This window comes from Coloeus monedula, assembly GCF_965178545.1.
Source record: "Coloeus monedula genome assembly, chromosome: 2".
NCBI classification, from domain to species: domain Eukaryota; kingdom Metazoa; phylum Chordata; class Aves; order Passeriformes; family Corvidae; genus Coloeus; species Coloeus monedula.
In genome coordinates this window covers 6,083,688-6,109,670 of record NC_138782.1, presented here as the reverse complement: position 1 = coordinate 6,109,670, position 25,983 = coordinate 6,083,688, and the positions used below count along the sequence as shown (strand labels likewise).

Sequence of the window (25,983 nt, the reverse complement as noted above, 5' to 3'; positions counted from 1 at the left end):
GCCCAGTTCAAAGTTTTATACAGCAAAGAGTGGGCTTCAGAACAACTGCAACAGGTCAGATGGCATCCATTCTTTCCATACAGTCTGCCCTCAGCTCAAAGAAAGTGATTACTGTAAGCAAGTACACAGGAAAATGAGTACTGAAAAACGTAGCATCAAGCCCATAAGCTTTTTAAAAAGAAGTTTAATAGCTAAGGAAAAGCATTCAGGCCATTAAATCAATACACTTGAAGAATGGACAAAAAATACTTGGGTGCAGTATTGAGTGAGTATTGCTGCAGGGTCTGTCCTTGCCAACTCTTATACCTGCAAATAAATTCAGGGATAGAATTTGCCTGTGTCTTTTTCCAGGGTGCCTCGCAGCAGCTGAAACCAAGTACAGACAAAACCAGATTGCTGATTTTTTTCACCTTACTCTTTCAGTAGTTTTTTAGCATTAATGCTTCTGTTCTATCTGCTAAATCTTCTGAACACAGGCCAGTTGCCAACACAAATAGGTAAGAAATCCTTCCCACCAAGGACCTGGGGACGAGATTTAGCTGCCATCTGGGAACAGGGTCTCTGACTGGAAGAAAGAAATTAACCTTTCAGAGAGTGTGATCAAGAGAAGAAGGGATGGGCCTAGACAAACCCTTTCTGCTACCAGAACCTGGATAGCTGGACACAGCACACTGTCTAAACCATTCAGAATATGAGCCACAAAGTGCAAAACTGGACTGACCCATTTTGTGAAATCCTAGAGTAGGTTTGTAGGGCTCTCCTCTAGCAGGAGAGGTGGAGAATTCACTGCAAAATCAGAACTATCCTGCAAAACCAGGTCCAAGATAAGGCATTTCTTAGCCTCGCTGTTAGTTCTGTTCTGGAGGAAAGAATGAAGAAAAGCACATCTGAGACCATCTGGCTGCAAGATGATTAATGCCCCTGATGGAGGTCCTGGGAACACAGCAGCTCTGAAGGAAAAAGACCATCTTCTCCTCACTAATACTTAAGAACGGAGAGGAAGGCTGATCCATTCCTGGAAAATCCATACCCATCCATAATGTATGAGCAGTAACATCCAGCAGCACCTGCCAATGCATTCAAGCAGGTAAATGTAGAGCAACAGATTTGATGGTCCGTGCACCTTTACCACAGACAACCGTTTTCTAACAGGAGACAAGATTTGATTTCACCCTTTTGTTGGTCTCAGACTCAATAACCACATTATTAATTGCATGTGACGAGCACGAACTGAAAGCTATTTAGGAACGCTCCCTGTTTTGAACATCTAAACCATATTCCAGAGAAAGCCACATGCCTGGACTTCTTTAACCACTGGAATGAGCACAACAACCAAGAGAAAGGCTGAAAAAGGCATCTGTTGCTACCAGCCAAAAGGCAGAGAGAGCTGGAAAACAAACCCTGTGGTAAACACTGTCTGACAAGTCAGCAGCCCAGGAGAAGCCGAAGGATTTTCGAAGTGTCTGTACTGCGATGGAGTTCAGTTAAACTGGCCAGTGCCACTTTTGCACATCAGGCTGAGTACATCCCACAAACTGGACAAACACAGCTCTACCCAAATGGACCAATCACTCATAGCACTGAACTCCTCACAGCGATAAAAGAAAGGTAGATTCTGGCTCAGATGAGACACAGACACTCTGATGGACCCAAGTTTGACTCACAGGGCACTAGGGAATGCCTAACACAGCACATGCCTCTTTTATAAAATATGTCTTTTCAGCCTGTCTCTGTGGTTTTTCCGTGAAGAAATCCATGAGCTGCAGGAAATCTCTGATGCCATGAAGTACTTGAAATGGAGGATTTTGTATTTTAAGTGTGATGAATCTCTACAAAGCTAAGTTTTTTCAAGCACAAAAATTCAACCAACACGTGGAAATTAACCTCTTGGAATTCATCAGCCTAGACTGGTTCCCCTTACTGTTAATTAGAACAACAAAATCACTGGTGTAAATACTATGATGCTGAAAGATTTTCAAATAAAGTCAATCAAACCTTTCACAGGTCTCCAGGCCCCATTTTTTTTTTCCCTGGCAATAGGAAATAACTTCTGCAAAACTTTTACCCCCAAGAGGAAAGGGTTTTAACCCTAAAGCTCCCACAGCTGCCAAGACTTTCATCTTCGACCATTAACAAGGTCTCTAGGCAAGGGTCACTAAAAATGTCAGGAATATATTGTATCACAGGGCTACAAAAGCTCTGGGTTTGGTGAAAAAGCCCAACACTGCCACTGGAGATGTGATGGGAGAGAGGGAGAGAACAACCAGGAGCAGGTATATTCAGCAGAACTTAAAAAAAGTGGCGTGAACATGAAACGGTTTCTTCAAAGGTGATCTTGATATATAGCAAAAAATATTCTTATACTTAATTTTTTTTTTTTTTTTTTTGAGGATTCCTGTTAGGATATCCCAGTGGAGCTAGGAGGTAGATGGTGATGGCCATGACTCCTCCTCTATGCTAACATCTAGAGGACACTTCAAAAGAACCTGAGTTCTAAGAGACGTGTGTGGACTTGAACCTGCAGTTTCATCCTGTTGTCTGAATAAAGCAAGTTGTGCCAGAGGTTCACAGGTTTTGTCTTTTCACACAACAGACTCTTGTTAGATTTGTAAAAACTCAGAACAGAAGGAAATTCTGGGGCATAGAAAATAGGTGGAAAGTACCACAATAGAGCCTTCTGTATCTTCTCTTTTTAAATGCTGGCAAGCAGACCATAATTACGTCAGCTGCTGAAAGGCTCTATTTCCAAATAAGTCTCAATCTCCGTCTGCTCTTATAAGCTCTGATGCAAAGAGGATACCACCAAAAGAGACCAAGAACAACTATGATTGTGATCATCTGCTCACTGCCACCAGCTCAGCTCTGGTTCTGGTGCAAAGAGCTGGAGACTGAGTGCAAACTGGTTTGTATAAAACCACTCATTTTAGCTCACTCAAGAATACTGTGTTGTAAGGGACCACCTTGAATGGCACAGCTCAGCAGCCTCCATTTCCAACAGTGCCAAGTGCAAAAAAAAAAGTAAACAGGACATCCTCTTCCTCAAAACTAAATATCAAAGGTAAGGTCCTTTATGCAAAAGACCAAACTCCACAACCCTGTCTTGTGCCATGGCAAGTAAACAGCAGACAAAAGACAGGCAGCACCCATATTCTATGGGCAAACTTCTGGTTGCCCACACGCGTACACATAAAAAAAACCCCACCAAACAAAATATCTTAATTAAAGGAATTAAGAAAAAGATGCTTAGTAAACAAATACAAAACTGCCATCCTCTATTCTTTCTAAAGCAAGTTTTGACATTTAAACTTGGATTTGTACAGTGACTATTGAATGTTTCTCCCTGAATATGTGTAATTTGCTGTGCATTACAAAATCTCTGATCTGTCTGAAGTTGATGGAATACATGAAGTTCAAAGTCCACAACACAGTCAAGATTACACTGAACTTTTTTTCTCCTGTTTTCAAGTAAAAGTCTTTATTATTTGCTACACTACTCAATTTTTATTTAATTATCTCTTTTTTTACATATTAAGGAACAGGCCCTGCAAAGCTTTGCTGCGTTGCTTTTGTTTGTGGTCTGCCACTGTGCCTTTTGTAGTCCACAGAAATACTTAGTGTGCAACAACCACAACATACCTGGTACTTCAGTGATGAATCAAACACCCAGAACTGCTCCCACTGAACTACTTACACGGGGAAAAGAGGCACAGTTTTTTTCAGGAATTGGCCCTCCATTTCTACCTGGACAGATTCCTATAACGGCTAATAAAAATTTTCCAAATATGAATAAACCCACAAAAATGTTTGCAATTTTAAAAGCTGTAATTTCTACCTTGGTCATATGATAATGAAACTTAAGAACAAAAGAACAAAGGAGAGTATTATTGTATAATACGGTAGCATGGAAAGTTTAAAAGAAATTCCTATTCACATTTAACAGTGAAATTATACCCCCAATTACTTCCAGTTAAAATGAAAATAGAAAGGACTTCAGTGCTCAACACATAGATGCAATGATTTTTTTTTTTTTCCTTAAAATATCATGATGATTTTTCTTTTGCTGGTGATTGTTTGCAGACTTTTACTGAGACTTTTATTGAGACTTTTAGGGAAGGCAAGGGTTAAAGACGTATAAAAGAGATTTTCTCACAGTTTAAAGAGAGCAAAACAACACATTTAGGAAGCCAGACAGCTAAAAGGTCAAAACATTACACTTCCAGGTCAAACTTCTGGTTGCAATTAAGTGAATTCCTCTGAACATTTCTAGGGAAATCACATTTCTTTCAGGTATTATTTCAAATCCCTATTCTTTCTTGCTTACATTTTAACCAAAACAATATTGCTCTCTTTAGATACACTTAATAAAGAACATTTTTAAAAGGAACCCAACAGTTAATTTCAAAATAAGAATCAATCCTTGGGGTTTTTTCCATCTCATTTAATGCACAGTTGAACTAAACACAAAAGACACTGTAAACCTAGTTAATTTTTAGGATCAAAACATTTCAACCAAAACAGTGAGCACTCAAAAAAACCCCAAACCTATCTGCCACCTCTTCCAGCTGTGCCTAGTGCTAAAACAGGTCCACGGGCTGTACACTGAGAATCCATCCTCTGTATTCCTGATTTCAAGGGACTAGAGAAGCTGTAAAGCCTATGGCGAGCACACATGAAAGAGCACCTTCAAGAGGAAAATACGTTGCAAAGAAGAGTAAGGCAGTCAAGTAAGAAATAGTGCTTAGGAACAGATTTTCAAATTCACCTCATGTGCCCTCCAAAAATGCTGAATTCCCACTCGGAACAAGCATGCCAAGGGCTCTTTCCAAAGGTATGTTCCCTGGCCTAGATGAGAGTCACTTTGATATTCTCAGGTGAGTATCAAATCAGAAATTAAAGGCGGGGTTCATCTTGCCTAACTTGAAACACCTGCATCAAACTAGTACCCTAAACTTCATTTTTAACTGATGGAGATAAATTACCTATCAACTTCCAGCCAACTTTGAGAGACTGAGACACATAACTCCACTTTGTAAAGACACATGATTAATGGATGCTGACTTTTTTGCCTAACTATAGAATGAAAACACCAAAGACGAACTCCAAATTTGCATAAATTAATAAATATATGTGTCTTTGCATAAACTGAAATACTAACAGCAAAATCACTGCAGAAATACTTGGATGATGAAGGAAGACCTTTATAGTTCACACAGATGTGTAAGAGTAGCTGTTTGTGCATACAAACACTATTTTTTTTGCACACACACAACTAGGGGTCATTTTCATACTATTTTTTCTTCTCATAAAATGAAGAAAATCATATGGAAACAAGAGACAAAAAATGGAAACGATGAAAGCAAAAGAAAGCAATACAATGCGTTAAGGCAGAGATTATTTTAAGGCTAGAGGTCAAGACTGTTTTCAAAACCAACAGCAAATTCTTCCTTTTCACAAAAATACACCAAATTAAACAACTCTCCTGTTGTTTTAAATAAATTATATTTCTTTTCAATCCAATACTATCTACATAAAACACTTTATTAAGGAATCTTTAAAATAAGTACAACATTTCATTTCTTACCCAAGACCATAAATAATTTCATGGGGAGCTGCCACCAGGGAAGAAGTAAAATAGGAAGATCACATTCAACCCACCTGGTGCTGCAGCTGCAAATATCCCATGTAAGACAGAGACAACCATTGCTGAAGCCTCTGCCAGTATCAGTGCCACGACAGAAGATCCTTCCAAAGGTAGATGCTTCAGTCCAGACAGTGCAGAACTTCCTCTGCCAGTCTCTAACTCCCACTGACTCTGACTGAATGAGGTCTTGTTTTACAGAGGAGCACGGTGGTAAGAAAGGCCACACAGGGGAACACCAAAGGTCCCTAAAGCCAAACACCTTGGCTGTAAAATGCCTACAAGGAGACACTAAATACAAGAGCCAAGTGCACGTGGTTATTCCCCTGGTAACTGCCAGGCTCCAAGCCCTCTCAACTCAGGCCTTTAGTGCACCAAAGGAGATTCTGTCCCCTCGCTGGAATACTCTCTCTTGCTGCTGTGGATGCAGCACAAGCCTTTATCATGCCCATTATCCTTTGGCAAAGAGTTCCACAGTTCCCCTAACTACCACAGCATTTCCAATACCTTCATTTGATACACCCTTGCTCTCAAACTGGAAAAGAATGAGACAAGAAATGATTTCATAGATCTTGGTTGTATTCCCCATAATTTATATACTTCCCAGGCTGAAGAGTCCAGGAACACTCAACTGTTCCCTGTATTGCATTTCCTCATCTTAGATCATCTCTGTTGCCCTTCTTGGCATTTTTCCCAATTCTACTGTATTACAATCTAAGGTAAGATAGAAAAAAAAAAAAAATCACAGAAAAAGAAAACACCCAAAGAGTGTGTAAGTATGGACATTTCTTTTGTTCTTGTCAAGTATCAGTTACCCTGAGAAAAGAACAAAACCAAACAACAACAACAAAAAGTTCAGATATACAACATCGATCTTCTAGAAGAAAAATGCTTTGGTGAAAAAAAAAATGCCCTTATTCCCCCATTATCTGGCTGTAAAAATGGGGGGGGGGGGGGGGGGGGGGGGGGAAGTAACCTAAAGCAAATACAGGAAATATTAAGTACATGATACTAATCAAAACATTTTTCATAAGTTATTGCATAAGTTACTGCATACTTCAGGGAGCTCTGTTGTCACAGACAGATGAATGTAAGTTTAAAGTTCACACAGATTTGCAGGACTTGGCCACAAATCATAAATGAGCCCATTGTAGAGAAGCTGCAATGTAATTCTTTGGAGAGACAGATATTACAATGTGCAACTGCAACTATCAAAGTTCATTTGAAAGACTCTTTCTCAGTCCCCTATGGCAGCTTATTCTCCCCTGTAGCTGCATCCATCAAAGCGTTGTAGAGTTGCTGTTTGAGCAAGGCAAGTGAAAAGATTCTAGTTCAAACCAAACCAACAGTTTCACAGCAGAGGAGTGTGAGTTAACAGCTGGGAGGGTGGGAATAAATCAGTTTTGCTGTTACAGGATTATAATGTGGGACATACCCTACAAGCATTTCACACAATTCATGTCCTACAGCAATAGTGAACACTCCTAAAGCAAACTGGGGCAGTCTGAAAAGGGTGTTTCCCTTAAAAACATCATAATGTTCAAATTAAAATGCAAGGCCAAAAGAGTTTGGAATATTTACCATCATGATTTATTGTATATTTTTTGTGTGCTTGCAGGAGCCAAAAAAATCGTTTCATAAGCAAGAGAAAAGTATTTTCTTATGAAATTGCATCTTATGCATTTTTCTTTACACTAAATGAGACATGAACTTTGACTCAGCCTTTGTAAGGCTGAACTACTCATAACAGCTCTTGTATCTCTTCCAGTTTCTCATTTTAGTAAGCTTCTCAGAAGTTAATGTCAGAGAATTTCAAGTCTGAGACTTCTACCTGTTAATAAACTACAGTCACATTTGCAAAAACACCTGGATGACCAGATGAACACAGAAAACATGATCACAGTAAGCCCCATTTCATTAGAGAAGAAAAGTTAAAAATATGTAAAAAAATATACAGAATCCCAGGGAAAGCAGATAAAATCAAGCTGGGAGCTCACTGTGCCATGTGACAGCATGATCTCTAATTATTTTCACTGTAGAAGAGACTGTACAATAAAAAGATCTGAAATCAGAGCAAAAATGTCCCACCCTCAAGCCAAGAAAAACAGCAAGGATGCTAGGGAAGGAATGAGAATAGATCTGAAAATTACTTGTAGGAAAAACATAGTTAACTTTTTCCTCCCTCAAGAGGGGGAAGAAGGTCAGTTTACAATATACCCTCTTCCTTCCTTCCATTTCTAACACTGACATTTCTATCAGCCATATTTTTTTTTTCACTTCTCCTTATTGTTTCCTCTGTGCCCATGTAAACCTTACCTTCTTCCTTATTGTTTTCAGTTCCTCCTTTGTCATTTCTCCTGTATTTAATATCTCTACTCAGTCCTCTGTAGTCTCCTCTTAATTCTCACTGCTCTTGATCAAAACCAGCCACTTTCTGTGGAACATGAAACTTCAAATAATGCAGTCACAAGCCATACCTGGCCAATATCCTTCTTGCATGATTTTGGCCATGCAGATGTGATACAGGCAAAATTCAACCTTTGAAAATCCACCCCATTTTAAATTTCTCTTTAAAAAAATAAAATAAACCAAAGTCAAACACGTTTGGACATCAATTAAACACAGGAAACAGAGAGTTTATACCAAAGCCTATGTCCAAAGACTAAATTAAAGCTTACTTTGGCAAATTGTTCATACTGGCCATTTGGGAGGGGTGTGGAAATTGTTCAGACAGAAGGAAGAATAGGAAGAACTTGCTTGTCTTGGCCACTTTTTCTCATTTTTCCATTCTTTCCTTCTTTCTTTCTTCTCCTGTGTCTAACACCCACAGATTTCCTAATGAGCTGGTATGCGACCCACCACACACTGTAGAGTGGGTGGAACTCAAATGCAAAAGAAAAAAAGAAACGTAAATTAACGAGTAACTTGCATGGATATTTACATTAAATGCCACAAAAATGAAAGGTAGTGTCAAATAGTATTAATATTAAACAGAATATAACATTAATACAAAAAAGAAGCTGTGATAGGTGAAAATTTTCTTTTCAAAATAGTTATAGTAGCAAGGAAGTAGAAGACTTAACAAGTCTTCCCTGCTCAACAGATCTTGCAGGATTAGATCTGCTCATTGAAGTAAAGTAGCTTGGCTTCTAGTTCTGAAATGAAACCTAATACAACATACCTTCACATTAAAGGTAGCCTAAAATCTTATTAATACTGGTCTAATAATTCTCTTTTCAAGAAATTTTGAATACATCCCGCAGTGTGCACAGCAAACTAGCTAAAATTGACTTGAAAAGATGCATCTTCAGACAGGGATGGAATGCTGACCTGGGACACTGGAAATAGTAAGTAGCCAGTTAGTAAGCGTGTGGAGGTTCCTTCTATAGATACACACTTCCTTACAATAGCAGGGGTTTGAATACAGATTGAATAACTTGGAGCAAAAGAAACCACTCAAGAGTTTGAAGAACTCAAACTCTTCAGAGCCTCCAAATGCAACAACAGCTGCAGCTGAAGCCTTTTCCCAGCAGCACCTCTGTGGAGCAAGTACCAGGCTCGTGCATTCCTTTGTGTGCTACACAACACTGCCAGCCAAGCACTGGCCTGGAATTCGGCACTTCACTGGTGTGAAAAACACAAAACCATCTCCCTGCAGCCTACAAACAGAACCTGTGATCCTAGAGAGGAAGGCAGAACACAAGAGGTAACTGGTGAAGACTCCCGGCCCTGTGGCTCACCTCAAAGGGTCAGTCCTTAGAGGCAGGGCCCGGTTGCCCCAGTGAACACCCACCTATTCTGTTATTTCCTCCCCAGGTAAGAACAGACTTGAATAGAACTTGAAGAAACTTGATTCTTGGACCTGAACAAAGCACTCCTTTCTTACAAATTACAGCCTTGAGCAAAGCAGGCTGAGAGAAGAAGAAAGAGCTGGCTTTGGAAATGAAGCTTAACATGAATGTTCGTTATCACAGCCTGTTTTCTTCCTTTAATTCTTTATTGTTAATTAATGACGGTGAGATTAACTGCAGAAAACTGATGGAACAGTCATTCTGCCTCATCCAAAGTAAATATCCTTTAATCTAAAACTGTCACTGATCTTACTGATGACCTCCTCAAATGCATATCCCTAAGATTTTCATTTTCAGGAAACAAGGGGAAGAGTCAAGCAGAAGATCAGTTCACAACCCTGGGACAGCATACCAGTATTTTTACTGAAATGTTCATGATACAAAAGAAAATAGAAGACCCTAAATTCTCACAAACACCCTCAGATCAGTGTTGCATCTGCCCACATACAGAAAACCGATTATTATGTCTGGCAGTTTTACCTTATAAAATCATCATTTTTCAAAACCTACTTTTTACTGAGGCAGGAAACTTTAAAAAAATAAATGATAAAAAACATCCCTTGATAAAAGAAAACACCGAAGAATCTCAACAAATCTTAGAAATTCTGATCCCACTATCTGTAATGTCCCTCTGCTTTCACTGAAGAAAATTCTTTTTGCTCACTCACAATCAGAAAAGTACAGAGGTCTGAAAGTTCATGTGCTTGACATTAGTAATATTTTAAAGGGATAAAATGTAGTTACTACTTGAAAGGAAAAAAAAGAGGTTGAAAATACTTTAGTGGCCTGAAGCACCCCTTGCTTATGTGGTATTGTGTTCTTGGGGGTGAGAAAAAGGCCATGTCATGCCAGAAGAACCTGGCTCCCATATATGCCTAAAATTTTGCAATAATAAGCCAACCATACAGCATGTAACCTGTGTTTTCTGAATAAAGCCACTCATTGTTATTGACAATAGTGTTTAAAGCTGCAACCATCTAATAGAATTCTATAGGAATATACCTTTTCCATAATGGAAAGCATTTCAAGAGGCAAAGAATTTGTGCACTATTAAAATTGTTACCATAACGTATGTTGAATTCTAAAATTTATGAGTACAGTGATCATATATTGTAAGTATGTAATTACATGCATTGCAGAAGTCACACTTCAGCAGAGATTCCTCAATGTATTTAAGGAAATGTGACAAACCATGGCCAACACAGAGCTTTACTACTGCAGCCCTTCTTTTCTGTGACAAGTTTATGACCTGCTCCAGGCTAGTAACAAAAACCTGTAATTTTTTGCCCAAGAACTATTTAAAAATAAATTTCTGGTATGATAAAAGACCAACAGATAAGTCTATCAACTGTAAACCCCACCATTATGCTATTGGTGCAATGGTATCAAACAAAAACTGGCAGCCAATTAGCCCCAAAGCTGATCTAACAGCAAGGTACAAGCTACAAGTGACCGTGATCTTTAGTTTCAAATGTGGATGTACTGAAATGGCACCCGTTGGTCTCAACCCTTACACACACACAAAAAAAGAGCTCAGACGGGGTGAAGGCTCTTAATGCTGTTCTCTTCTGCACTCCCAAGGTGATGGGTGCTGCTGCCAAGCCTGCAGCAGCACTGGTGGAATGACAAATGTCATTTATCACACCACACCAACTTTTTAAGACTGAACAGATTGCCAAAAGCAGGAGAAGTAAAGATATTATTTCTGTATTTAAAAATTCTAAACTAAATGTTTGAGTAAAAAGGAGACTTAACTAACCAGCAAGATTTCAATCAATTTTGCAGGACCAAGGGTTATATAAGTTCTTTTTTTAAATTCTAATAATAGGCTCTTGGACTAATAGTACCAGCACTACATTCACTTTTAAGTAACAAAGAAAATTAAAATCCACTTAATTTGTTCACTAACTGAAGTAATTCCATACCCAAACATCAGCTATTTCAGGCCTTCCTGATGGCAAGTTTTTCACAGAAAAAACCAAGAACAGTATTTTCCCCATGACTTTATTTCACACTAAGGTAAATAATTTCTTTTACCAGTAAGAAACAAAGGCCCAGATGATCCATATTCCATGGCTTTCCGCTGACCACGTTGTTTATGTGCCTCCAAGTAGTGTTTGACCCTTGAAGCAACAACTTCTTCTAGCAGCTTGCAGACCTCCTGAAAGAGAAACCACCAGCCTGGTTTGATCTAAATTTACAGAAATGCCCACAGGCACACAGCAGAAATCAATACAAAATTACCCCCTCTCACATTAAAAGGAAAAACATTGAGAGCAGAAGCACATCAGTTAGGAAATGAATGGGAAAAAGGAGGGGAATCAAACCATTTTTCTGTAGAACAAGAGAGGAAAGTACATTATGAAATTCTTACTTGGCAGATGAAATACATTATATTACAATGCTAATTTTTTTTATCAGAAATTAGTTTCATATGCATTCAAAGCAGGAAAATGTTAAAATGTAGGATACATGTTAAAAATGTATCACAGCATGAGTTATTTAAGCAAAATTTTAGTATAAATCCTCTCAGGAATTGTCAACACACTATTTCTCTACAAGAATCCTTATAAACCACAACAGATATTCTGCTTCAGTGTAATTTCGGGGGGGGGAGGGGGGTGGAAAGAGAGAAGACTCTGAACAAATTAGGTCACAGAGACTTAATTGCTCTAATTTAGATTGTTCTGCTCCTAAACATAAATGTTCATATCTTTCATACTTTCTTCAACAAAGCACAATAAAACCACATACAACTCCGGAAGAACAAAGCCTTCAGCCAGAATTACCCAGGAAAAAAAATACTTGGAGTAAAAACAAAAAATTCATCTCCTGAATACCAGAATAAGTTTTAAGCTTAATACACACATACATATTTGAGCCTTTTCCTCAGTGTTCTCGTTTTCCATTGTTCATAACTATGTGCTCACAGAAGCAATACTTTGTGGTTCACAAAAATATAACTTTACCTCTGTAATGTGTTTGGGTAATACATAAAATTATATAAGTAGTTTCTAAGCTATCTTGGCTTGAAATTTCCTTTTGATTAATGTAGAAAGGACTCAGAACAACAAATTTTTAGTGCATTGCTCTAAATAAAAGCAGGGCACATACATTAGTCAATCACAACCAGTATTTTCTCTTTACAGTAAGAAATGTATTTTCCTTTCTGCTTGTAGAGTACAATTATAAATTACTGTATTTGCTTTTTCTTCTGTTTAACTCATTAAAGTGCTCCCATTACACATTCCTTCATGGGCCTGTGCTCAGGTTAGAATGAAAAGGTCTAGAAAGCAGCAGAAACATGGTTTGTCTTTGGTTCCTTCTGCAGCAATAAACATTACCATGCACTTCTTTCATTTACATGGAACATGTTTTACTTGTTAGGCTTATGGAAATATTATTTAAATAGCTCTCCACAAAGTACCCTACAGACCTCAGAGTGCAAAGATAAAACTTTGACTTTGCTATTCCAGGGGAAAAGGGATTTGGAAGAAAGGGCAGGGAAACTGGAAGGGCAGAAGGAGGGCAAAAACTGCAGCATCTCACAGCAATCCCAAGAATACACTACATCCAACTGGTCACAGCAATGTGTCACAGTGCTGGTGGTCATTCCAACACCCAGCTGTATTTCCTTACACCAATCCCATGCTTTGGGCACTGGTGAAGTTCCCATCCTGCCCTCCATGGCACATGCTCCAAGGAGGAGCTGGCAGCCAAAAGGCCACTGGGACAGCATCACCAGGGTCCATGAGCTCAAGCCAGTGCATTTCATCCAGGGTAAGCAGGGGATCAGCAGGAATTGCATTTGTTACAGAGGCATCCACATTTCCCACAGACAGGCAGAGAGGGCTGCACCACCACTAGTATTTTCCAGAAACCACTTGAGATGAACATGTTAAAGCCCTCATAAAAAATGTGTCAGAATAATCTTTCTTTGGGACCCTTCTTCCCCTCACTTACACAAAGATTCTGCATAGGACTTTCAGGAAGTGAATTGCAAAGCTATTGGACTCACACTTCTCAGTTGTTGAAAATATGCAACCTTTGTACTTCTCTCGAAACGTGCAGTCACAGAAATGCACTGAATGCTGTCCTGTCATGCCTCTTTATTAAATCAATCATGATCTAATTTCCTGAAATTAATCTCTTTTGTTTTGGCTGTCTTACAAAATACATTTTGAAAACGTTTAAAACTCAGATAACCAGGAGAGTAAAGCTGGTTATAAATAGAAAAGGGAATGAGCATTCATTTAGTCATAAAAAAGAAATCTAAAATATTTTCCCTATTTTCTTATTTCTCTGCTTAATAAACCACAAATCAGATGAACCACAAACTGCTAAATATTCGGCTTTTGCTCCCTCAGGATATTAATTTATTGTTTCTTTTAATTTCACTTAAATGTATTACTCTGAGATGTCTGGGGACGCTGTGCAGTGACAAGTTAATGATGGCACTATTAGGGAAGCTATCTGCTGAAAATTACCGTAACGGAGACTTGCGGGAAAGTCCACAGGCATCCCAAACATGTCCTGCCTTCGTTTTCAATAGGGAACTTCTCAAGTTCCCACACAGAGGAGAAAGCTCCAGCCAGGAACTCATCACAAGATCATGTGTGATTTCTCTATATTCTGATGAAAGTTACAGGCAGAATTTTGCAGCTCACTGATGCACTGATTTTCCCCAGTTTCATCAGGTTATGCACATGATACACTTAAAAATCATGGAAGTTTCTTTTCATAAGATGCAACAGTTCTACTATGGTTTATCATGCGTATTTATGTTTTCTTGCACCCTCTAAATGCAATATCATTTACACTTCTCAGAATGAAAAAAGAAAATTAATAGAAAGATATTTCACCAAGGAAACGATACCTGGCACAATCTGGTTTATATCACAGAAGATAATTTACAAATGTTCATGAGAAACATATTTTTTAAATTAAAAGCTAAGTCAGAAGAATCCACATTGCATGCATGCATATATGTGCACACACACAGAGTTTAAAAATTAAAAAGCAAATTTAAAGTGGTCATTAGTGACCCAAAAAGCACATATGGTTGACTTAGGGGTCCCACAGCAACCACTGATGCTTAGGTATAACTAACAATATTCTCATAACACTGAAAAATTCTGAACAGTTCAAGGCAATCCAACATTTTCCCTGCAGCCACATGCTTTTGAAGTAGAATTGATATTTGTTGTACCTCTTTCTCATGATCTGAAAACCAGCTGGTGTCTTTACTGGAGCCTTGAGGCAAAATATGAACATCCACCAAGACAGCAAAGTTCCCACACTGGAAAAAAAAAAAAAAGAAGAAAAAACATGTTGAACTGTAGCTGCTAGGAAGCATATGTTGAGCAGACGGGGAGATAAACAATCAGGTAAGCACATGCATCTGATTCAGAGTTACAGCAGGCAGAACACTAAATTGTGGAAGTTTATGAAGTACGGAATTACAAATTTATCATTGTTTGTGGACAAGAAACAAGAGCACCAGACCTATCTTGGATAGCTCACTGAAATATAACAAGCAGAAGTATGTGGAATTTTCTTCTGCTATTTAAATGCCACTTTTAAATCTGAGTTCAAGCAAATTTTAATGTGTGAAAAATTAGCTCTTCCTTCACCAAACTCACATCATTCTATTTTCTGAAAATTTGGTACCACATTAATTATCCAGCTGGTGTTTAAAGTTTATTCAGTACTTAAAAATTCAGCATCTTAGAAGTCTTTTCCTCTCTCCAAGCTGCCTAATGTAAAGAACAGCAAGTTTGAAGGACTTGTCAGTGGATATTTGGTATATACCACATCTGCCATTTAGTCATTACTGTACTTTGAATGGTTAAATAATAAGGCTTACCTATTACCAAAGACTACATAGAGATAGTAGGGTGATATAGGCTACATCCCAAGACACATCAGCTATTTCTGAAATTCCTTGATAAGTTTTGATTGAGGACAGTGTGACAGACAAGGATTATTTTCTTTCATTGGTACATCAATCATTACAATGAACTAACACCAGGAAGAGTGAATGGCATGAACACATCCCAGTTCCACTGGGCATTTATTCACTGCTGCCTCCTGTCCTGCACAGAGATATGGGGCATTACAAGCTAATGGGTTCCCTTTTAAACCCAGCACCAAATCTCACTCAGACACCCTTTAACTAAATAACATGCAAGGTAAAAGCCAATTTCATCATTCTGGCTTGGCTGCTTGTGGCACACTTGTGATGCAATGAAGTCACTCTGTGAGAAGACTGGACATGTGCGGTCATGGCAACTGCACATCCGGAATGTCTGACGGAATAGAAACAACATCCTGATCCCAGACAAACCTCCCATGTGCACGGACCATCCGGCGTGAGATTGGGCTCCTTTCAAGGGATGTTGCAGTGCTCACCTCCTGTCCTCACTCACTCTCTCCATCTCTGCTCTTCACTGCCAAACATCTGCAAAGCCCAATCTCAGAATTCCAACTGCTAACAGAGTTAGTTCTACAAATAGTGGGATATATGGTTTTAGACTCTAGTTTTACATCACCTACAGTCTAAGGGATACATCAATATCTCAGGCTTATGGTATAGCACAAGTACAGTTGCTGAGAGTACCCTTACCTATGCCATTAGCACTAAGAGCCACAAGATTCAGCACTGATTTTATTAATCATAACAGCGTATTTGGTAAATTAAAAACCTCTTGGTTTATAGAACACTTGGATCTGTAAATCAACTGCAAACAGAAGTTTCTAAATAATGATGCAAATATAATTAAAATGTAATTCATGGCCAGTGTTGTATTGTAGCTAGAATGCAAAAGTTTGGCAAATGAGACAGGCGTTGTGAAATCATTTTGAGAAACTTCTAAGTTACTTATAGGTATCAGTCACTGAAAGAGCAGAATGCTTTGATCTATTGTATCAAAAGGCTTCTCTTTTCTCCAGAGAACCAAGAATTGCCAGATGGCTGCAACAGCAAACCTTTCCAAGCTTTAAATGGATGACAAAATATCTCACAAAAATCTCTGGTGAATCATTAGTCAGCTCCAGCAAACTTTAAATTGACTACTGAACTTCAAAGTTAGCAGACGCTGCAGATTAAAGTGAAAGCCAGTAAATTATTCATGGTTCAGCACTAATAACAACAAACAAGTAGTTGATACATCAAGAAAATTCAAATTATCAAATGCTCCATGTTAATTGGCATCATTTTCTAATGACTACAAAACTTTATATATAGATACAGATGCAAAGTATAGACCTGTTTTTCAAGGAGAGAGAATGCTTGTAATTATTTTCTTCTGAATGGCACTATTTGTCTCAGTTGCCAATCTCAAAACAACTGGGAAAAAAGAAAATAACAAACCACATTCAAAACTACATAATGGTACAGTTAGAATTATCTTTAAAATTTTACAAACACACCTAACATTTGTAGTACTTCAAAGAAAAAACAAATACATATAAATAGTGCGTAAATCCTTATAAGAGACAAGGTTTCCCCATGGAAGATTTTTATCCCTCTAAGCTTTGGAGCACTCTTCTTGTAGACAGCACACCTGAATACATTTCAATAACCACAAGCCAACAGTTTTGCCACACAACCAAAACAGCTTTGGGACAGGACACAGGGATGCACAACTGGCACAGGCAAAGAGGAAGATGGGAAGTCAGAGAATACAAGCACAAACCTTCATGAGCCTCACTACATCCTATTTTTCATAAGTCCTGGGCGTGATATGAGCGACAGCTCCCACGCAGGCTCCCCTGCATTCTTGAGCTGCACAATACCTGCTAGAGCTACACCTGTACTTATGCTTTATGTGCCTTCACACGGTACAGCTGTAGGGATGATATTTATACTGAGCAGCTCAATACAACTTTGGCTGCTCCAGCAGCAAAAGACAAGTACAGACTAAATGCCAATACAAATAATTGCAGGGAACAGAGGCAAGTGGAAGAAAAATGAACACAGTTTATATTAGCAGATACGATGCTCTTATAGAAGTTTCTATTTTTATTTTTACTCTGATGACATGCAATTCCATGAAAATACTAGCTTTTATTTTAGTGGAAATGAAGTGTTTCCAGTCAGCGTGGCTGCCAGATACAACTCGTGACTCCTAAGTACCACAAATGAAAGGCAAACAAAAAGAACGGCAACTTTTAATTTCATGCTTTCAACATCCATCTCAAAATTTGCACTGAAAATTGTTTTTTGAGGTGTGATTGTCAAAACACAATGTGAATGCCTGATTTGATGGGAAACACATTTGTCAAGAATCAATAGGAAAACATTTCACTCAAAAATTAAAGACAGAAGCAGATGCTCCAATTTGATATCCCCCATAGTTCTAGATTTCAGAAACTCTTCATTTTTACAAGCTGTTTTTAATGTTCACATTCTTACTCTAACAGTCTAATGACATTCATTGTGTTACTAAACAAAGGGCTTAAAATGATCTCAGAATGTTGTTAGTATATTGTTGTACAGCAATGGCATCTAATTCAGAACATCTTTTCAGAAATCAAATTGTTTATACGACTACATCAAACACTTCATAGCCTCTGCAAATTTAAAATATAACCAGACACGTAACGTAAATAGAACGAAACCCAACACAAAGTGGTCAGTCAACCAAATTCATCTGCTCAGAACCTGCTGAAACCTTGAAATAAGCACATATTAGACAGTGAACTATTATTGCAAATCCCCAATGAATAAATAAACCCAAATAAATACTTTTTATTGCTATACTCAATTTACAATCAGTGGGTTCCTACATGGGTACTCTTGTTTCCTTAAACTGCATCACTTGAACAGCATAAAACTGGTCCTCAAAAACAGAAAGTCCTTGGATGCTGGAGACGAGCATGGTGGGTTTGTATTCAGTTACACCACTCCAAATGTGCTGTATCATTAAAGCAGACAGCACTGGAGAACCAGCCTCCCAAGACACATATTAGGGTTTCCCATTTCTGAGATTACGGATGTGGGCTGGAGGGTCAGAATTAATTGAAGCTGAGTTGGAACAGAAACATCTGATAGTTTGGCTGATTTTTGGAATGGGTGGGAAGGAGCCGAGCTGCAACCTTTACACATTCAAAACTCCAAAACTGCTCCATGATGAACATATAGGAACTGTTTACTTACTGTTCCCTCTTCCCTGAGCACTGCGCTACTTTGTTAGTTACAGAGAGAATTTTATTCCAGTCTTAGATTATATCTAAAATTTAAAAAAAAAAAAAAAAAAAAATAGACTTGATCCCAATGACCACTCAAAAATGCCACTGGAAGCCCTTTGTGGCATTGTGACAAAATTGATAGGACGTTATCATCTCCAGTCTCCAGCTGGCAAAAGCACAGCCAAGAGATTTTGTGGGAAAAAATAAAAATAAAACACACATAAAAAGCTTATGTGAAATATCTTGTCTTAAAATAAACAGGAGAATTGAAATATTTTCCATCCTAAGTTCTTTCTGAAAATCAGTAAGTGTTCTGCGTTGAATCAAGCAAGTTCTAACATCTGCAGCATTAAGTATAATTATGTACTGTCATTGGTCTATACACTATGCCAACTGTATTATGACAAAATTCACGTTTCTGGGCTTATTAGAAGTTTATTCTCCTCCTTTATCTTTCTGATCCCAAAGAAAATGACTTGTTTTCTTTTGTTCATACTTCTAGCACCAATGATTTATAGTATCTTGACTTTTTCTCTTAAATAGCAAGAGGCAAAAATCACTTAAGCAAGTGAGCATAAAGTACAAGAGATTTATCTGTCATTATACAACATTAATTTAACTTTCATTTACAAGCATGTCTAGGAGCACAATGATTGGAGGTAATGCAGAGTTTCCCAAACCATAGAGGACACTGTTCCAGTACTTAAATGCCTCAACCTGTATAAACACAGGAGTCAGGATAGTTATTTATGCCACCACCACTGCTGACGGCTAACAGGGGACAGAGGAACTTTGGTGACAGCTAACACCGTACATTTCTCATTCTTTTAAGTAGATGAAGTTACAATTTGATATGTGTATGACTTTTCCACATATTTTTCTCCAGAATCTCCAGGGGTTTGTTCATTTTTTGTTTCTTTTCCTTTTTTTTTTTTTTTTTTTTGGGAGGTGGGGGGGGGAGTCCAAGGGAAACAAAAAAACCCCAAACAAAACAAAAAAACAAACAAACCCCCAAAACAAACAAACAAAAACCCCAAACAAACAAAAAACAAACCAAAAAAAGTACAGGGGGGGAGGGGGGGGAATAATAGAATTTTTTTTCACAGGCAGCGAAGTTGCACAGAAATAGTGTTTCACTGGTTAATGCTCAGAGCAAGGTGGTTTTCCAACTCTCTATTTCAGGGGTTTTTAGGAATCAAAAGGTCACCAGTGAATGGTTTTACTGTCATGAGATTAATCAGGAGCTCACCTAACAAGAGGAACTTGCAATTATAGAAAGATTTCTAAACAGCTGATTCAGAAACAGAGCAGAACAAATGAGAGAAGCCTCCAGAAGAAGCCAAAAGCAGGATCCCTCTAGAAAATCATGACATAAGTCCACTTTTCAAAATGCTCAAGAAATACGATGCAAATGTCGGAGTGGGGATAAAAAAGTTACATTCCACTTTTGACCTTTTTTTCTGAATAGGAGCTGCTTGGTTCTGGAAATTGTACAAAGCTTGTACTTTGTTATAAATTTATATACTAAAGTTGAGAACAGTTTCAATAAATAAATCCTTCTTACTGAAGAAGGATTATAGCCATCAGCTAACATCACCTAGATCTTTTAAATTCCCGGCTTTCAAAGATCTGTGGGGTCACTGCAACAGTAAAAAGGGAGAAGCAGATCAAGGTCAAGTTAGAACGGGGTCTAACTTGAAAATCTATCCTCAAAGATAGCTGTACTCAATTATACACAGATTCAGCAGGAGTTGGACAATCTAAAGTGCATTCAGACTTTCCAAAAGCAGGGAGGAAATTCCCCGTTTTATAACCTGCATAAGAGTTATATCTAAGTAATCTTTCACAACTGGTTGGCTTGCTTTTTTTAGAAGTATAGTTTATGTATGAAAAATTCCTGAAGGGAGGAGTATTTAATTTTCTGGTGTTTTAGTGGAAGAGAAGAAGCAGTTATCTGAAAAGTCAATCAATAAGTTATAGGCACACTAAGATCACACGGAGAGGTTCCCATGCCAAGCAAAGAGGTGTAAGCAGAGAACAAGCCTTTAGAACACACCTTTGATAAATGTGGCCTGACAACACATGAAACTAGGATGCAACATCAAGGCAGCATTTTAGACTCTTAACAGATGCAGATGGACAGGATATTAAACTTAAGAAATTACAGGAAAAAGAAAACAAGAAATACTTGTGAATTATTCAACCCTGAGGAGAACATAGAAAAACCTAAGGAGTTTCAGATCTGATGGAGCTGTGTATGACACTGGAGACTTTCAAATTAAGGACTAACACACTGTTGTTAAAGCACGTAATTGTGAGCGATCCACCCAAATCAACAGATTAAAATAAATTAATGAAGACACCTCCTTCAGAGAGCCAAGCACCTGCCGAGGTAAAAGAGCTGCATGTTTTCAGCAATGTAGGAACGCTGCAGTGCAAACAGCGCCTTCAGTTCATCACCCACAGTCAGGCTAAGCAGTAATTACTTAATCTAAACATCTGAACTGGTCTCAGAGAACTGCTCTATCAGGAACAATGTTGAAAAAGAGGCCTAAATTGCATGAGAGAATTAAGCATAATTTAGGTTGTCAATCTGTGCTGGTCTGATCCCAATTCCGTAGGAGGTTTTGTAGCCCACATATTGAAACGAGTCGTGTAGCTGGAGCTCAAACAATTGCAAAAAGCAAGTTTTTCCTTAGGGCAAAATCTCCAAGTAACAGTGCAATCTCACCATTGTTTTGAAAGGATATACACCATGTCCCTGCCTGTGTCAGGACTCATCCAGAAAAACAGAAATAGCAGCACAGTATTTGTTCAAGATAATAAAAAGATAATTTGAGATTCCAACAAGCTGCTTTCACCCTCTTGTTGTGAAGTATTATTCTAAAAACTATGGTATTTTTTAAATCATTGCAAGCAAGCGATGATGAAATATCCATGTCTGCAACAACCTGTTTTCATGCCACTTCAGGCTGGGGAAGGTGAGCGGCCGTATTAACTGGAGAAGTGAACATATTCACAATCTACCCAAATGCAATTAATTCTTAATTTTAAGGACACTTCCTAGGGCTTAGCCACACCAATGGAGTGCCACAGGATAACATTGTGTATCATCTCGTCATTGGTAAGTGGATGCAGATAAAGATTATTATCTTACCGAGTTCTTACCCTGAGCTATCAATAATAAAAGTTTGGTATTATGAAAGCAATTCATGAGAAGAATTGCATTGCCACTGCTGTACTAAACTGGAATGGGGGACATTCTTTGGGGTTCTACAAAATCAGTACAGGGATTTCATTTCTTCCCCAGGTGGAGAGACAAAGGCACTCATACACACCTTGTACAAAACACCCTGCAAGGCTGAATTACTCGGTTCGTAGTCATCAGATACTACAGCAATAGGTATCAAAACAACTGCCATGATTACTAAAGCTTCCAGAACTCCTAAGGATTGCCAACTGTAACATGACAATATAATTTTTTGAAGAAATTACAGCCAGTAATAAAAAGGTTTGAGGGCCTTTTTCAGACATTCAACTTGTTAAATGATTTTCACAGGTTTTCCCATACATGCTTTACATGCTGTATTTGAATATTAATCTGCCAGACTTTAAAGCATCAACAAAAGATCAGCAAGTATGTATTGGCCAGTTATGGATGGATTTGTTCAGCATGAAAAGAACCACCATAGAGAAGGGCTGAGGAAATTAGCAATGTACCACCTGATTTTATGTATTTCTGCATATATCAGAAAACGAAGTGCAATAAATATTAGGTGAAGACACCACCCTCAGTATCTTCTGATGTTAACTCTGTCAGAGGAAATACATCCAGCCACCAGATAGCATGAAAACACAATTTACAAGGTTCCCCTAAGGTGAAGCAGAGGCAAACCACAGTGTTTGTTTCACAAGGTAACGTGCACATTGCTAGGGTGAAGGAGCAGAGGTTTTCCAGCACATAATGCACCCATGGCTATCTTTTGAGTTATTTGTCCAACAGCTGCAGGGATGGGCTGACTTCCCTCTCACAGAAACAGAACGGGGATGTGAGGGCAGGTCCCACGCAGGAAATTGTTCCACGTGTCCAACTTTGCAATTGTTTCAGATTCCTTTTTTATTCTAAGAGACAAGGTCTTACCTGCTGTGGAACTCCCTTCCTTCCCTGCCTCTCCTGAAAACGTTACCTACCGCAGCACGCAGCTACTGAACAGGGAAGCAGGAGGCAACACAAAACCAAACCCAACATCTGCAGCCCATGTTTCAATATAAAATATTTGCAGATGCTAAATCTTTATGCCAAAATAATTTAACAGATTAAAGATACATCAATTGCACATGATCAGACTTTAAGACAAATACATAAAGCAAAAGTATTTTTACTGGCTAAAAAGGTATACCGAGCCAAACTTCTTAATATTGTTAAATTTACTGAAATGGTTGAAATGTTGCATTTTTCAAGTATGTAAAAGAAGTTCTTTTTAACTCTGTGTTTTAACTGAGTTGTCTGAACCCAGCCAGGAAAGTTTCCGAACAGCAACAAGGCTTTTTCAGAAAGAGCGTAAGAAAAAAGTGACTCACTGCTGAAGAAGGCATATTACAAAAGTGACACCCTTTGGACAAAATCCTTCTATTAAGTGGGAGCATATTAAGTCAACACAGGGCAGAAGAAGAGGAAAGTTCAACAAAATATTCAATGCTTTATCTACAAAGGTACAAGGGAAGAAACAGATGAGTCTTCCAAATGAACAAGTGATGCTCTAAATTTTACTGCTGAAAAAGCAGAATCAGATGATGGAGAATACCTCATATTTCAAAATGGAAACAGATCAGCAAAAACCTCAAGGAATTACCAGCTGGCAAGCAAAGGAATATAATTTTTTTTTAATATCCAAAAAAAAAAAATCATTTCATCTGGCATTGAACAGAGTATGTAATAAATAGACTTCATGCTTAAATAAAAAAGAAAAATGGATACAAAAAGAATAGGAGCAACAAGTAATTAATAAAAATATCTAAAATATTAACATAGTTGAACACTGAGGAGCTGGTGAAAAGCAAGAATGAACTGTGAAAAGTACCTGGTGGAGTGTTTGTCACCAGAAAGGCTCCTGGGACTAAAACACAACCTGCTAAGGAAGCACTTTCCCCATTTGTCCATCCTTGCCCCAGACTGCCTCCATCTCACATAGGTTACCACCAACCAGAGCTGAACAGGTATAACTGTCCCCTACCTGAACCACTTTTGATTCAACATATTTTTGAAAATGCATCCTAAAATCTACTGAGTTTGACAGAAATAAATAGGAAGTGACTATTCATATATCTCTCCTAACAAACTTAAGTGGTAACTGCTGGGAGGAGGACAGGGCAATGAAAAGCAGGTGGTGGATGACAAGACCTTAACTTAAATCAGATGCAGCTGAAAAAGTGCACCTGACTCTGCTCCAACCTCAGGCCTTCAGGAGGCCCCAGTAACCCATCCCTGACCTATCAGGAAGGCAGGTGAGTACAGCATTAGGTTGCACAGGTTAATCAGTATTTATTTACATGCCCCCACAGCAGGCTCACCAAACAGTTCTAATTCGTAAAAGTGAATCCTTCTGCAAATATTCCCCTTCCTGCAACTCAGTTTCTGAGGTTGGGAAGTGTTGACCATTTTTCTTCTAAAAATTTATAAAAATCAGTTAATTGACTCCAGTCTCTTCCAATAGGGGAAAGGAAAATCCCAACAAAGTGTGATTGTTTCTAACATGAAAACAAACATTTAAAGAAACAAATTCAGTACTTTGCATAAGTAGAGCCTAATCTCTAGCTGGCTTTGCCAGTTTTTATAATTCTTTTTCATACTACATGCACTGATAGGTATGATATTCACATGTGGTCAATCACATCATGAAAACCCAAGGAAAAACACTTGTGAAAAACACAATGTACAGACATTATGGGTAACACATTGTTCATTTTCACCTATTATGAAGAATAATAGAAACAACATGCTCTCAAGATTTCAGAGAAGCTCTATTTTACAGATGGAGAGGGGTGGAATGGCAAGAAGCATTGATTTATTCTCAAAAAACCATTTCTCTGTTTCACTGGGATCAAAAAGGCTGTTGCCTTAAAGAAACAAGGACATAATTTTAGTACAGTCAAAAAACACTACCAGTACCTAGGATTTCAACTGCTATTTGGGAATGCCTTTTTAAAAAGTTTTACATTTCAAAGCCTTTGTATTATTTTTTTTTCCAAGTTTCCCGTGGATTATGTTACTAATTGGGAATATGTGGGAAATATTTCCCACAATTATGTTTAGAAAAATTCCAGTGATAATTAGCACCAATCCTAATACACGTGGAAAACATTAAAATCACTGAAAATGATAAATAGTGTTGATTTTATGCAACAAAATGTAGACATTAAATATATAAAATGTTATATTGGGTTATATACTGACCCGTATGCTCTGACAGAAACAAGAAGTCTACAGGAAAAGGTTAAAAACATAAGCAAATAATGATACTTTCCTCAGCAGATATATTAGACTTTTGTCAACATGAGACCCTGGGTTTTATATCTCATAAGCTGCATCTGTATTTGGAAGTCATCCGTGATTGTGTTCTCCCACAATTTGTTAACTGGTTCATAAAACTGCTTGAACATTTGCATCTACAACATCCTGTGGCAAATCCAATCACACGTGCCATTAGGAATCACATGTTCTAGTTCATTTCAAATCATCATGTCACTCAATACTTTGAGATTTTTTGCACAACTGCATTTTAACCTTTTGTAACTCAGCTCCCTTCTCAGGTCCTTTACAAATACAGCATCTGCTCCAGAGTTCCCTGTTCAATGCCACTACCGCCTTCACCCACCTTCATCCTTCAGCCAGGGAATCTGTGCATGGACCTTCTTTTCCAGCTCACTTCAAGAGCCTTTGGTGAAGCACCTTGTCAATCCCTTCTGGAGAACCTGAATGGGTTATGGCAACCAGATTTCCCTGTTCTTAGACTCACTCCTGTAAAGATGCCAGAAGGCTGTGATGCTTGACTCCTGTTTATAACGGGTGTTTTGACTTTTTCCCAATGTATTACACTAATCCTGATATCCATTCATTCTGCCCCACTGGAGTTTGTGCTAATTCACCCAACATAGATGTCAGATATTGAACTGACAATTTTCTAGTCCCATCATACAAGGCACTCTCACATACATGGAGCTAGGACAGTTTAACAAGAGCAACATCTGCCAAAGTTCATTCTTCACACATACTCTAAAAGGTAGCTTTCTGTGTACTTATTC

The 25,983-nt window shown here is 38.2% G+C and overlaps 1 protein-coding gene across 3 annotated transcripts in view; it reads right to left on the bottom strand.

Moving 5' to 3' along the window:
* The window catches only part of SLX4IP (SLX4 interacting protein), a 71,692-nt gene that overhangs the window by 21,380 nt on the left and 24,329 nt on the right, over positions 1-25,983 (bottom strand). For all 3 annotated transcript variants that reach the window (XM_082303371.1, XM_082303373.1, XM_082303372.1), the window contains 2 exons: positions 14,699-14,788; positions 11,527-11,650 (listed from right to left, as the gene is read on the bottom strand). In XM_082303371.1, coding sequence (XP_082159497.1) covers positions 11,527-11,650; positions 14,699-14,788 — 214 coding nt within the window. The remainder of the gene's footprint in view (positions 1-11,526; positions 11,651-14,698; positions 14,789-25,983) is intronic.